At 38.1% G+C, this 13500-nt stretch overlaps 1 protein-coding gene and 1 long non-coding RNA gene across 5 annotated transcripts in view; one reads left to right on the plus strand and one right to left on the minus strand.

Moving 5' to 3' along the window:
• Positions 1 to 366, minus strand: part of LOC148719572 (uncharacterized) — a 10239-nt gene extending 9873 nt beyond the window's left edge. For 2 of the 4 annotated variants that reach the window (XM_088740990.1, XM_088740989.1), the window contains exon 1: positions 109 to 315. Coding sequence is in view for 1 of the 4 variants with exons in the window: in XM_088740988.1 (XP_088597114.1) it covers positions 109 to 366 (258 nt within the window). In the remaining 3 variants the exon portion in view is untranslated. Of the gene's footprint in view, positions 1 to 108 lie in introns of all 4 variants that reach the window. The other 2 variants (XR_015993981.1, XM_088740988.1) reach the window with 2 other exon arrangements.
• Positions 367 to 448: 82 nt separating this feature from the next.
• LOC148719573 (uncharacterized) lies at positions 449 to 2383 on the plus strand. Its single transcript, XR_015993982.1, has 3 exons — positions 449 to 849; positions 959 to 1064; positions 1310 to 2383. It is a non-coding gene; the product is annotated as an uncharacterized LOC148719573 (long non-coding RNA).
• The last annotated feature ends 11117 nt before the right edge of the window (positions 2384 to 13500 follow it).

Raw genomic sequence — 13500 nt, forward strand, 5'->3', positions numbered from 1 at the left:
TATACGAATTGCTAGTTTTGTTTGATTTGTGGAATTATTGAGATAAAATGAGGCACAACCTGGTATAAAGCTACAGGCGAGGTTAACCAAATGAATTAATAAGCTTACCTCGACTTGTGCCTTCGTCAAACCAGTGTCCGTTGACGCTTTTAAAACCATCTCCTTGTACATGGTTCCCGTTCCAACCTTCCCTCCTGCAAAACACCGCTCTAAAATACCTCTCTGTTCATCTGAGATACGCGTACGTTTCGCCATTGTATTTCCACACGAAGAACAACCACTATCTCGCTGAAGGCTTACCAGACGGCACGTTGTGGAATTTGTTACTCGCGGGCGAACGTGGATCATTCCATAAAGCGATTTCATTGGCTGCTCCAGACAATGCCTCAAATAAGCGGCATCAGACGGCTCAGATGGCCCAGACGATCATTTCACTTGGGTACTACCCACATTCTCAATTGAGAAATACCGGGTGTTACGCTATGAGAAAATGTGACACGGGTGCTTCAAACTGGCATTTTCGTTTACTGATAAAATGAGTTGCAGAGAAAAGATGTGAACTCTGCAACAGCATTGCGTGTCGTTCTCCTCATAGGGATATCTACAGCTCGTTCATAGCTATAGTAAGAGTACACTGGGACTTTGGATGTGGTTCTTGTAGAAGAACCAAAGGAATCGGCATTTTCGAGTTGCCCTTAGCGAAAGATGAAAATCACAAGAGATGGCGCAACGAGTGGCTTGGTGTACTCAAGAAAACAAGGGAAATGGATAAAGATTTTAAAAGACAGATAGATGAAGACAAACTCTACACTTTCGAAAAGCATTTTTTGTCCGTAGATATTGAAATATGTAAGTATTTTTCGATAACTTTTGCTATGGAACGATACGATTGCTGAGCGTAATGTGCGTAGCGTTGCCAAGCTACTAAGATATAAACAAACAGCTTTTTCTTTCGTAGAGAGTCAGGTTTAAGACTTTGTCTGCCTAAATGTCAGAAGTCTTACTGAGCACCAGCGAAAACGAAAGCCATTCCTGGCACCTTACAGGTCTATTCAAGATTGATGGTAAGTCTTGCTTGAACTATTGGTATAATCATAACTTGTTGTTTAGTGCTCAAATTGTCTATCATAAGACTCAATTTATAATAACCTGTTAATTTGATTTTAAGAGCAAAATTACATTTTTATCACTATTATTTTCATGTAAATACTCTTGCCTACAAGTCTGTCATTCAAGTTTAAGAACACAGACTGTATTGATAAATTGCTATGCATTTGAACACAAGTAATTTTTTAATTTATATTTATAGGTTTGGCTTTTTGATGGAATTCCTGCAGTATCTTCAGAGCTGGAAGGAGAGCACTGAAAACCGAGAGGGTGAGTTTACCCAAAATGCAAGATCCAGGATGTTCCTCTCTTGGCAGACATACGAAGGCTTCCAGATTTTTGCAAGGTCTACAATCAAGTGCACCAGGTTTCTTCTTTCAGAGGGGATGGAGTATGTCCTGACAGAAAGGTTCTGTCAAGATCCTGTGGAAGGATATTTTGGAAAGCAGAGGCAGTTTGGCCGCAGGTGTGACAATCCAGATATCAGGACCTTTAGCTACAACAGCAACACTATTAGAATTGAAAGGTCAGTCTCCTGCCAGAGTGGGAACACTAGAGGCAGAAAGGACACAAAAAAAGCCTGGGTTAATGTGACCAATGAAAAGCTACCATGTAGAAAAAAGCAAAGAACTGTTTAGCGTATTCATAGCTAGTAGAGGCACATTCTAAGCCACTCTATTCACACTCTATTTCTAAATTTTTTTACTCCAATAATACAAGATATTCATGTAACAATCAATTAATGCACATAAATCAATCACCAATGTTTCATTTATTGTTTCAACATGTTTAATTTAAAAATAAATATTTACATGACATTTGTGTTGTTTTCCTTACTACATGATTTAGATACATGTTATTATCCTATAACTATCATATTGGTTAATCCAAAGTTAATAGAGGGGTCAATCATATTCATTTTCATATGACTTTTCAATGGTTTCCATTAGGTATTTAGTTTCTTTGACACGCATTACCTTTATTCAACCAGTAACAACCATTTGTTTTGTTAAATAAGAATTTGTTATCAGATTCCTGAACTCTAAATCTATTGTGCAAGGAACCTTAATACTTTTAGGTACTTGCTATAAATAAAAAATGAAAAATAGAAATTGAAAATTAAATTTTTATACCATATGTGAACAACTCTTAGAATGAAAATGCTCTTCTTGATAAATGACAATAATATTACAACAAATATAGTGAGAAAGCAACAAATATTTCTCCATGTATCATATAACTGTTTTGTCTTGTGTAATAAAAATCTATTACATTACTCAGGCCTTGCTTGTTCTTGATCATGACTTCTCATGATCTCCTTTTGGAGAGCTTTAGCCTTTGTTTGCTTTGCTTTTACTTTGTAGAGCTGAATGATGTCCTCAGCACATGAAAAGGAGCGTACCCTTACATACAAAGTTACTATAGCATGAAGCACATTTTTGCTCACTTCAGCCTCTGGGATTAGCTCTGCATCAGAAACCATACATTGGTAGCTTGACAATACCTCACTGTCAGTTACTGAGTTGAGAGTTATGCCAGCAATTCTTGGGTTTCAGGTGACGTCACAAGCTTTGCTGAATTTAGTATCCGCCATGTTGGTGTCCCTCGGGTGTCAAATTTATGCATAATTAGTCGATTTCTATAGTGAAGCCCTCTCTCTTATCGCCGTATTATTTCGCCAACTACATGAATATCCAGAAAGAAAAAAGCGATAAAAGTATCTGGCATTCATCTTAAGGTATCCCAGTGTTCTCTGAGTATGCCGAAAGCTTAGAGAGTTGGAAGGAAAGATGTTTACAAAAGATCTCGGTCATCGCGGTTGACCCTGCAAGCGTGACAGCCGAGAAGTTCAGTCCAAAATGCTTGCCTCTTGTGAAGTGTCGGATTTGCTGAGTTACCTCGTTCTTGAGACCAGCTTCTACACCAAGAAGCAGTTCAAGGTGTTCAAGAGTCTAGAGGCGTTTAATCAAATGGTGTCGGGATTTGTAACCTCAGTTGTTGGCAAAGTAGTCGCCGGCAAGTATGTCGTGAGAGCACGAGTTTGGCATTCACAGCATATGAATGATCCTTTTGTGAACATTTGGGTCATTTCCGAAAACAATGGGACTATTTTGTCAGCCCATTGCTTTGGATGCAAAGCTGGACTGGCTGAGTCATGCTCACATATCGCGAGTGTTTTATTTTATATTAGAGCAACTACTCGAATTCATGGCAAGCTCGCTGGGTGTCACGAAAACTCAGACACCGAAAACTCAGATCCCTCGAAGTGTTCTCCAAGCTTCCAAAGTGCTCCATAATTCGATAGTGCATAGCATAAAGCATGAAACAATTGTTTTATAACATAACCGGTGGAATAATGCAACAAATCCGACGCGAAAGACGGACAACAATATCAAGAGTTATTCTTCAGTGAAGCGAATCGTGACGGCGCTGATGCCGATTCTTCTTTCCCGTTGTTTTTCTCTTTCTGCCTCATTTAAGAACTCTAGCCTAAGGGTCGCAAAATTGTCTTCGTTTTGGGACTGGTGGGCCGAGTCTCTGTTTGTATCCATTATTATCGCGAAATATTTAAGAATTTTAACAGAGCGACAACAAGGATCTGTGCGACGAAGTACAAAAAAGTAAACAAATGTCCCTTTCGGCTCGTCAACATCACGCCACATTTCAATACTTTGGTGTTGGAGCGAGCGCATTTGATCCAGTTAACTGTGAATGAAAAGCTCAAAATTAACGGGAGAAATGGAGGAAATCTAAGCAAAATGAAGTCTTGTGTCACTCTAAAATGTTTTAATGCTCAACCATCGGACGATTTTGCGAAACGTGCAACTTGCGGCCTTGTTGTTGCTGCTTCAGTTGGATCAAGACCCAAAACGTCAAAATACACGCGGCATTACCAGGAGTGATCATGAGTCGAGTTTATCTCTTGAATTTTCGAGGGGTCTGAGTTTTCGGGGTCTGAGGTCTGAGTTTTCGGGGTGTGAGTTTTCGTGACACCCCAAGCTTAATTGCTTGCACTCAGGTAAAATGCTCATGGATTTTGCCGACATATGTCAATGAAGTGCCGTATGCGAGGGCTAAAGACATCGATTTCTCATCGGCTAAGAAGCTCAAAGAAAAGCTCCACCAAAAAATCGAGGATCTACAACAGCCGCAAGCCTCGAACCATACAACAACTTCTAGTTCCTCCTGTTCTTCCCCTTGATTTGTAATGATCTTAGGTATAGCGCATTAAATCATATATCCAATGAATTTTGCGCCATAGAAATAATAAAATTATTAAATTATCATACGAAAAAATCCTTAGTCTTTATGCTTTCCACTTTTGCGCGAACAGCCAACAACAATACATAAAACCATCCCCTCTTTCTCACATGAACTCTTCGTTAGATACGGTTTGTTTACGCTCGAGGGACACCAAGATGGCGGATAGTAACCGTTGCTAAGGTATTGGTCACGTGGGTGAAACCCAAGGATACATCTCGCGTCGATTGCACACATGGATGACTTGGGCAAGATTCATTTATCACGAAGTTGGCCGGGATACCAATTGAGATGACTTTTTTCCACTAGACTTAAACAAAATTTCGGAAGGTAGTGTTCGTTTGACTTCTGTATAATTGAGCCAATTAAAAAAGGTTTTTGTGAAATTTTTGTAATTGTCGTCATCTTTTTGTGCGTGTTGTCTTCGTGAAAACGGCTTTCGTTATCTCTATATTTCGAGTCCTTCGTGGCTTTCCATATCTCAGATCATGGCTGGTGATGGCTTAGGCTCCGTCCGCGATGAACAGAACAAGCTGGGGTCTTATAGTTGTGCTATTAAAGTAGACAAATCAATATAATCGTCATATTTTTCGAATGTCTGGAGGAGGAAACCATAAATTTTACTCTTAAAATTGTATTTTGTATTCTTACGATGTGAGTTCAGAGAATGTGGAGCTGGAGCGACTAGCAATCCGCTAACTGATGCTTTTCTTTATTCTCATCACTTGTCCTCTTGATAAGGTATTGATATTGTATGGAGAAGTTCTCTCTTGGTCAGGGGAGGCAACACAATTTTTAATTTAGTTCTGAAGCTTTGCGTACAGTTTGAAGACAGTGAGTACATTTTCTTGCTTAGTTTCCTCTAACACCGGAGAAAAACACAAGCCCTAATATAATAGGCGCTTAAACATTTGGACAGAAATCAAGGACCAGTGGAACTTTGAATCCTCCATTATGGCTAAATGCCTTTCAAACCAGCGAGTCCAGATCAGACGACAGATGCACATTCGTGATGGTTCCCGCATGCATTCACGGCAGATCTGCAAAGACCGTACGGGGCCCACGCAAATTTGAATCAGGGCTCCTTGTAGCTGAGGAAATAGCAACAGCGAAACGAGAATTCTCTGCAAGTCACAATATAGCCAACCGGTGTAGCCGGCCTTGCAGTTACCACAAATCATGATCGCGTCCACACTGAGACTTCCACATATATAACTTTATTTAAACTTGGATTTAGAATAGCTCGAAAAAGAGCTTAATATATTAGAGTATAGTTAATATTTAAGAAATACAGAAAAATGTATAATTACAAATATATATAAATATATATATATATATTTATATATATATATGTGTGTGTGTGTATATCTAAAATTACTACGCACATATATATATATATACATATATATATATTTATATCACTGTCTTTAGTTCCTCTTGCTTCCTTACAAAATACTTTTCTTGGCTCCGCACTATCTTTCAAGCTTTGCAACCACCTCATTTCATCAAAAAATACTCCACTGTGTTCTGTGTAAAAAAGAAAAACAAAATACAGAAAAAAAGTCAACATAAAATCAATCAATGTAGAAATCAATCGGAATTAACACTCCTTCATCGTAACACTAAAGAGCAATCTGGCCCGACAAGAATCATCGCCAACAATAAATTCTATACAACAAATTCTGATATTGCCGCTAGCTTCATCAATATTTTGATTGTGTAAGCCCTACACTTGCCAGCTCCCTAGGGAATCATGTTGGCAACCCCCTTAAATACAGAAAATCTTCTCCTCCCAGGAGTTTTGTCCTTTAATTAACTCCCATAAGTGACCAATACAGAATTTCTCCTTACAATGTGTATTCAATATCCAGCAGAGAAGTACTGACAATAGCTAAAAACATCAATTAGGGGATTTTAGGTTGATCCAATACAAAACTCTCCAAACCAACTTCATAAGAACTCTATGGGAGACTGTAAGGAGAATCAGTTTAAGGAGATCTCGCTAGTGAAGTTGTAGAGAAATGAACAATTAAGATAAAGGCGAAGAACGAAAAATCGCAACATCTCAATAATGAGGTCAGTTAATTCATACAGAATAGGATGATTCCTTGTAAAAATACACTGGCCCAATCAAAAAAAGAAAACAGAAATATACATTTATAATGCAGTAAATGTTTTCACATACACCATATACATTTATAAGCCCTACACTTCCCAGCTCGCTAGGGAATTCTGTTTGCAACCCCCTTAAATACAGAAAATCTTCTCCACCCTGGAGTTTTGTCCTTTAACTCCCGTAAGTGACCAAGACAGAATTTATCCTTACAATATCTATCTTCAATATCTAGCAGAGAAGTACTGACAATAGCTAAAAAGAGTAATCAGGGGATTTTAGGTTGATGCAATACAAAATTCTCCAAACCGACGTCATAAGAACTCCATGGCAGACAGTAAAGGAGATTCAATTTAAGGAGATCTCGCTAGTGAAGTTGTAGATAAACGAACAATTAAGATAAATGCAAAGAATGAAAAATCGCAACATCTCAATAATTAGGTCAGTTCATACAGAATAGGATGATTCCTTGTAAAAATACACTGCCTCAATCAAAAGAAGAAAAAAATAAATATATATTGATGAGTCCTACACTTGCCAGCTCCCTAGGGAATTATGCTTGCAACCCCCTTAAAAACAGAAAATCTCCTCCTTCCTGGAGTTTTGCTCTAACTGAGATGACTCAAGGACAGGTTTGTAATCTCTTCTCTAAATGAGATGAGAGCAGAACTCAACTGCATATTCCAAATGAATTGATGAGGATTGCTTCTGAGAATCTCTCAAAAACCTTCAAGGCATTTATTTCTATGGAGTCCACCAAGACTAGCACAGTACCAGATATTTTCAAACTATCTCCAGTGACTTCAATCTGTTTATAGACATGGCATATCATCACTGCACCAGGAGAGAACCTGCCCATATTACAGTTCTATCACCCTTTAGTAGAGTTGTTATTGATCGATTGATTGATTGATGTACTCATTTACTCAACGTTAATCATACAGATCTTCATCCTTTATCATCCTTTATTGTGACCAAGACAGAATTTCTCCTTACGATATCTAATATTCAACATCTATCAGAGAAGTAGCGAGAATAACTAGAAAAACATAAGTCAGGGGATTTTAGGTTGATCCAGTAGAAAATTCTCCAAACTGACATCATAAGAACTCTATGGCAGACAGTAATACCCCATTCACACCAAAGCCTAAACATGCTTTAAAGCTGTTTTGTTAAACATGGTTTAACACAACAGCACCATAGAAGCTGCTCAAATCAATATTTGGTTGACTTCAAATGTGGCACATTGAAAAAACAGTTTAGCAATTGCTTGAATCTTGTGGAAAATTTAGTTTTTCAGTTCTCTGCTTCTGATTTTTATTCAGTTAAACCTGGTTTAACTAAATTTCTACTGTATTTAGATCATTCTTGAAATACATGATTGTAATCACAGTCTCTTTAATTAACCTCAATTGACATGAATTTTTAATGATTCTGTCATTGTTGTACTATAGTCGTTTTAGCAAATGTTTTCCATTGAGAACTGTTATAATTAGAAATTGAAAAACTTAAAACTGAAAAAAAAAATTAGCAGGTCGCTCTGTGCGGGAGCAAGCACAAGCTATCTCACAATTAATAGCTAGCTCCCATTAATACTTTTTGTAAAACTGATATGTTGACATATATGCCTCATAACTGCACATAGGTTCCAAATTGCTACATTGGAGACATGTGTGTCATGTATGTGACGCATATGTCAGATAAATTATTTTACATGTACGTGACATATATTTTACATATATCTGCTACATATGTATGTGACATATATGTTACATGTATGTGACATATGTCAGACATATGTAGGAGATATACGTAAAAGATATGTGGTTTTGGTAAGGGCCATTAAAAAAGAGAGCCTACACTTTGCTATTTTCAAAATAACCAGCCATTTTAGGAAAGAAAAAAGTCAGAGGTAGTTCAAGTGGAAGTAAGATTCTTATAAAATGTAGCTGCTTGACTCCTCATGCAGGTTTTGTAAGTTTTGCTTTTTGAAATGAAACCACTGAAAGCAGGCGTTATACCTCAGTATGATCATCAATGGTAAAAGTGAGGCAAAACTGAGTAAAATTGTCAGGTGGGTTTTCAAGCATTAAGAGACTTTAAAAAATACTTGACTTAAATATTGTAACCTCTGCAGAGAGTGAAGATTGATTTTTTCTGATGTTTGTTACATGAATGTTTATCCCCTCTACTAATGGAATGAATTAAAGTGCCTATAAAATGTGCAGTAGACCAACCATGAGGATAAAGTAAAACATCCATTTGGGGGGTCTTTTAGCCCTTGAACTCCCAAGAATTGATGATAATTAATTGTGACCTCCAATTTCTACACATTTCCTGGTAAAAAAATTTGGGAGAATTGAGTTTTAGACCAAGATAACTTCTACCTAATAAGTTTGAGTATTGTAGTGCGTGTAGCTTAGTGCCAACCAATTTTCAATTGTGTAGGAAAATGAAAATGAAATTTCATTTTAGTTTTTCGCCGCGCTGTAAAAAAAAGAAGTTGGACTTCAATATTTTCGTATGGAATTTGGAAAAGGTATTGCAAGTGAAGTCAAGTAGCTATCTTGAAAACAGGGAATGGGGAATCTTTAAAAGCGGGACTCTCAAGTAGCGAGAAACTTTGAAACGAGAAATATTTAGAGGCGTGAAATGAACCCGCCGAAATGAATGAACGGTGTGGTGAAGTTGCTCTTTTATCCAATTTTACGCATGGGAAGCATGGAAATTCACGACTGTTGACAAAGGTAAAACTAGGTTGCAATTGGAAGAGCAGTCAGCTGCAACCTTGAACGCTGAAAATGGTGAAATTGTTAAAATTATTTAGGCAGGAGAATCTTTATTTTCATCAACATATTTGGTTGCTACAATTCTCTTTCTAAGAAAGCGTAGTGAAGGGCTTAATTTGTCGTTGTTTGTTCAAGGATGAAATAAAGAACTTTTTGTGACCAAAATGTCGCTCTTGTTCATTGACAAACCCAGGAAACGGTACTGTCAAGCACTGACTTTAATGAGAAGGTGTGGGAAGGCTTTAGAAACGACTACAATGGGATTAGGCGGAAAATAAAACTTGATGAAAGGTAACAGGTACGTAAAGAAACATAAACATTTCGCGCTTGAACAAAAACGTAGAAAGCTGAATATTGTAACCCAAAAATACTAACTGTAGCCATAGTTAGTCCCTTCTACTAACTATGCTTTAGCACGCTTAAAATTTGGAAACTTTATACTCGTTGAAGTTTGCAAAAAGTTTTGAAAGATTTGTTGGCTGCTTTATGGTATGATATGAAATATTCACTTGAACATGAGAAGGACTTTGACTTGAGTTGAAGAATGGAGAAGCATAATATTTTCTAGAAAATTGTAGTTCTTTGGAAAAACATGGCTTGCAAGTTTAAAGATTCCTAGGTGCTGTAGAAGATTAGACATTTTTGAAAAACTATAAGTGTTATAAATAGGTTGTACCCGAATGAACAGCGCGCATTATCCAAATGGCGTTGGTTTATGGCCATGCATATGGAGTAAAGTTGAAGCCTAAGCAAAATTGTTGTAAGTGAGCAATTTACTTACAGAAATGCTGCGATTGGAGATGAATTGCAGCTACTTCTTTGCGCAAGAATAGCGGTCCGGGCCTGTGGATAAACATTTAGATGGCAATATAAAGTAGCGTGGGGATGGTTGCTGCGAATAAATGTGCGTAGCGACCCGTATGTAGGTGATGACGCGTGAAGGCATGGTGACGTTGCATTTGAGCGGCAAAGTGTAGTGAAGTGAAGTGAAGTTTTAGTAATGGCGGGCGGGTTGAAAGCAATAAAGGGTGGAGTTATGTTGTTTTGGTTGATTTAGGGCCGCCTGGTGACGGAAGGGCATCATGAAGCCTGGAAGTCCGTAAGCCTTGTGTATCATTCAAAGAATGGAGTGATAAAAGACGGGGGCCAGGTGGAAAGTGTAAAAGCAACTCTGTATGTTTTTTGCGCAAATAAATAAGCATGGCGCGTGGAGTTTTTGAGCTTGTAGAGTGGGGGTTTTAGGTGTGGTGTTGAAGAGGCGAGTTGCTTTTAGACTTAGTTTGTGGTTTGATATATGCTAAATGCGCTACGGGTGCTCGCGAATGAAATTTCCAATATGCAAATATGAAAATGACATCACTAAGATCAGTAGGACTGATATCGGTACTCTAAGAGAGCAAGGCATAAAAGAGATAACTACCTAGTGAATGTATTTCCACAAAGCAGAAAAGTAGACGACTTGAAGGCAAAAGAGAGCAGATATTTTTCAAAGCAACAAAGTAGATGATCGATCGATTGATACATAATACCTACGAAATCTCGACTCTCGTCCAAAACATCTTACATGAAGTATAGAAGTGTCTAAAGAGAAAGCAAATAAGGTAACAGCAATAAAATCTAAGAAGGAGAGTTCAAAGTTCGAAGGATGCAACCAATGGAGTTCGAACTCCGATCTTGATATTAGGGAGTTTAAGCAAATCACTACGGCTGTCGCTGCTACGGCTATCGTGGTTGACGAGGCTTGGGGAGAGTACGTCGCCTTAGCCCGCCAAAATTCAACTTTGCAACGCGAACTACAAACCTAGTACGGCTGAGAAGTGTAAAACCAATAAATTAAGCGTCTTCGCGGTAGTTTATTGCACGTCTAAAAACTCAAAATGACTTCGTTGAAAGGGACGAGGGATTCCAACGTTTGGAAAAAAAAATTGTAAGCGATCCTGTGCACAGTGAATGAATGAATTAAAATATTTGAGCTTACGCGTTGTAAAATTGCCAGTTTGGAGCTTATAAACACCAAAGCAAAGTTTCTACACGGTCCCTCATAACCCTCGTCACTCCTTGGCCTCAGCTATTTGAATTTCAAGTAGTCTTTCAGGTTTGAAAAGGAAACGTTAGACTTTCTACCTACGCATTTCACTTTGAGTTCGCTGCGTTCTCCATGTGCACACTGCTTCGATCCTTCGACAAACCCGGCGGCAAAAATAAAGGCAGATTTACTCGGTAAGGGACAGCAAGCTTGATAAATATTCCCGATAAGCTATTTTTAAAGATGTTAAGTGTATTTCAATAGTTAAAATTGCTCAGGAGAATGTATAAAGCGAAGAAAGAAGCGAGATAAGTTCACGTACCACAGACTACGCCGAAACCTTCCCACTCACGTAGAAGGATTTCCCGCTACGGCTGGATGGGAACCACTGACATGCGCAATGACTCGTTTCTGGACAATTTTACTTCCGGTAGCCGTAGCAGCGCCAGCCGTAGTGATTTGCTTAAACTCCCTATTACTAGTCCAGCACCCTACCACTGTAACATGAAATTTTATAAGCGATACCAACAAACGCCTGCGCATGCGTGGAATCAGCATGTTTATGTTGTCGTTCGCGAGCCGTTCGATCGTTTGATCGCCGATCTAAATCGTGGATATACTTTTCTTTTCAAACTAGGATGTAAGTACGCTACCTAGAATGTAAGTACGTTACTCAAACGAACGTATTATTTTTTGTAAATGTTTATTTGCTTGCTCAAGAGCCAGCCAACAACTTTCAGTACTCGATCGATAACCCGTCAAACATAGTGATGCATTCCATGCCAAGGCAAGCTTATTACATTTCTTTGAGTATGTATAATTGACTTCTCAGTTTCAGATAATAAGCTAAGATTCAAATTCATACAAGGTAAACAATGCCATGCCTTCATGCTTTGGTAGTTAATGGTAATAATTTGGTAATAATTTCGTAATCATCTATCTTAGATGCTGTTACATGAACAAATTGGTTTGAAATCTGTCCTGAGAGTGTATTGGTAATGAGTTATTTCCATATGGCAGGAGAGAGGCTCCCGGCCATGAATTTGCATGAATTGAAAAATTGATGGCAAAAGCTACAATAAATCCATTGCTCTCGTGGATGCATGCAGGTGCCATCAATTGAAAAAGAAAAATTCCTGGTCAAGTTGGAATAAGTACAATGGTGTTGGAACTCGAATGAAAAAAGAAGTTGGAATTGCTTCAGGATTAATGCTGAAAGGGAGTTCCGAAGCGACCCATCCATAGTGGTTTGGTCGATTATATTGTTAAGTGCTTTTTAAATTAGGGAGGGACTTGCTGAGGTTGGTTCAATGTAGCACATGCACCAAAGAACGACTAAAGAAAGGTTTCAGGAGAGTTTTGTTTGATTGAATAACAGATCCTCTTGCCTCAAGTGACATTCCTTAAACAATTATCTGGTACAACCATGCCCATCCCTGACTCAGTGGAATATCCTGACTCACTGGAATATCCTCATTTGATGAATGAAAAAATTTGCTCACCAAAAAGTTGCTTCCTGTTCTGCCTACAATTGTTGACTGTGTGAAATAGTGCTAAGAAAGAACAAGAAAGTAAAATTGACTTGTTTTAAGAAATGCTATAGATTTATCCAGCAACCTTTGAAGGAAATAGTGGGTTCATTTACAATAATTGCTAATAAGGGGAAAGGGAGGGTGTTGAAAGTGTGAAATGATAAGAATGAAATGTTCGTTGTTCAGTAATTGAAGAAATTGCCCTGCAAATTGACATAACTGCAAGGCAGTTATGTCGATAATAAGGCAGCCAGCCAGCCAGCCAGCCAGCCAGCCTTAAAAAAAAAAGATCATTACTTCTATTTTATTTTCCTATATATCTACAAGATATTCCTTTGAGATACGAAACTTTGGAAGGATGTACAGGGAAGAAAGAAAGCTAGATATCAACCAGGAAGCAAGTGGTGGGTGTAACGCCTCCCTGCCTGCCTGCCTGCTTGCTGTTGGGTCAAACTTTACTTCACTTACCATAATTCGATTGGAAATAAAACGACATTAAAGACAAATAGACATATAAACATGAGAAAAGAATAGACGGAAAATAAAAGAATGTAAAGGTAAAAAAAGAGACCTATAAAGAGTTTCTACGTTTCCAAAGAATAATGTAGAACTGGTTAATTTTGCTATAACTTAGCTGCATTCCAATATCAGGCTCCATATAGCAATCCTTAG

Source organism: Stylophora pistillata, chromosome 12, assembly GCF_964205215.1.
Source record: "Stylophora pistillata chromosome 12, jaStyPist1.2, whole genome shotgun sequence".
Taxonomy (NCBI): domain Eukaryota; kingdom Metazoa; phylum Cnidaria; class Anthozoa; order Scleractinia; family Pocilloporidae; genus Stylophora; species Stylophora pistillata.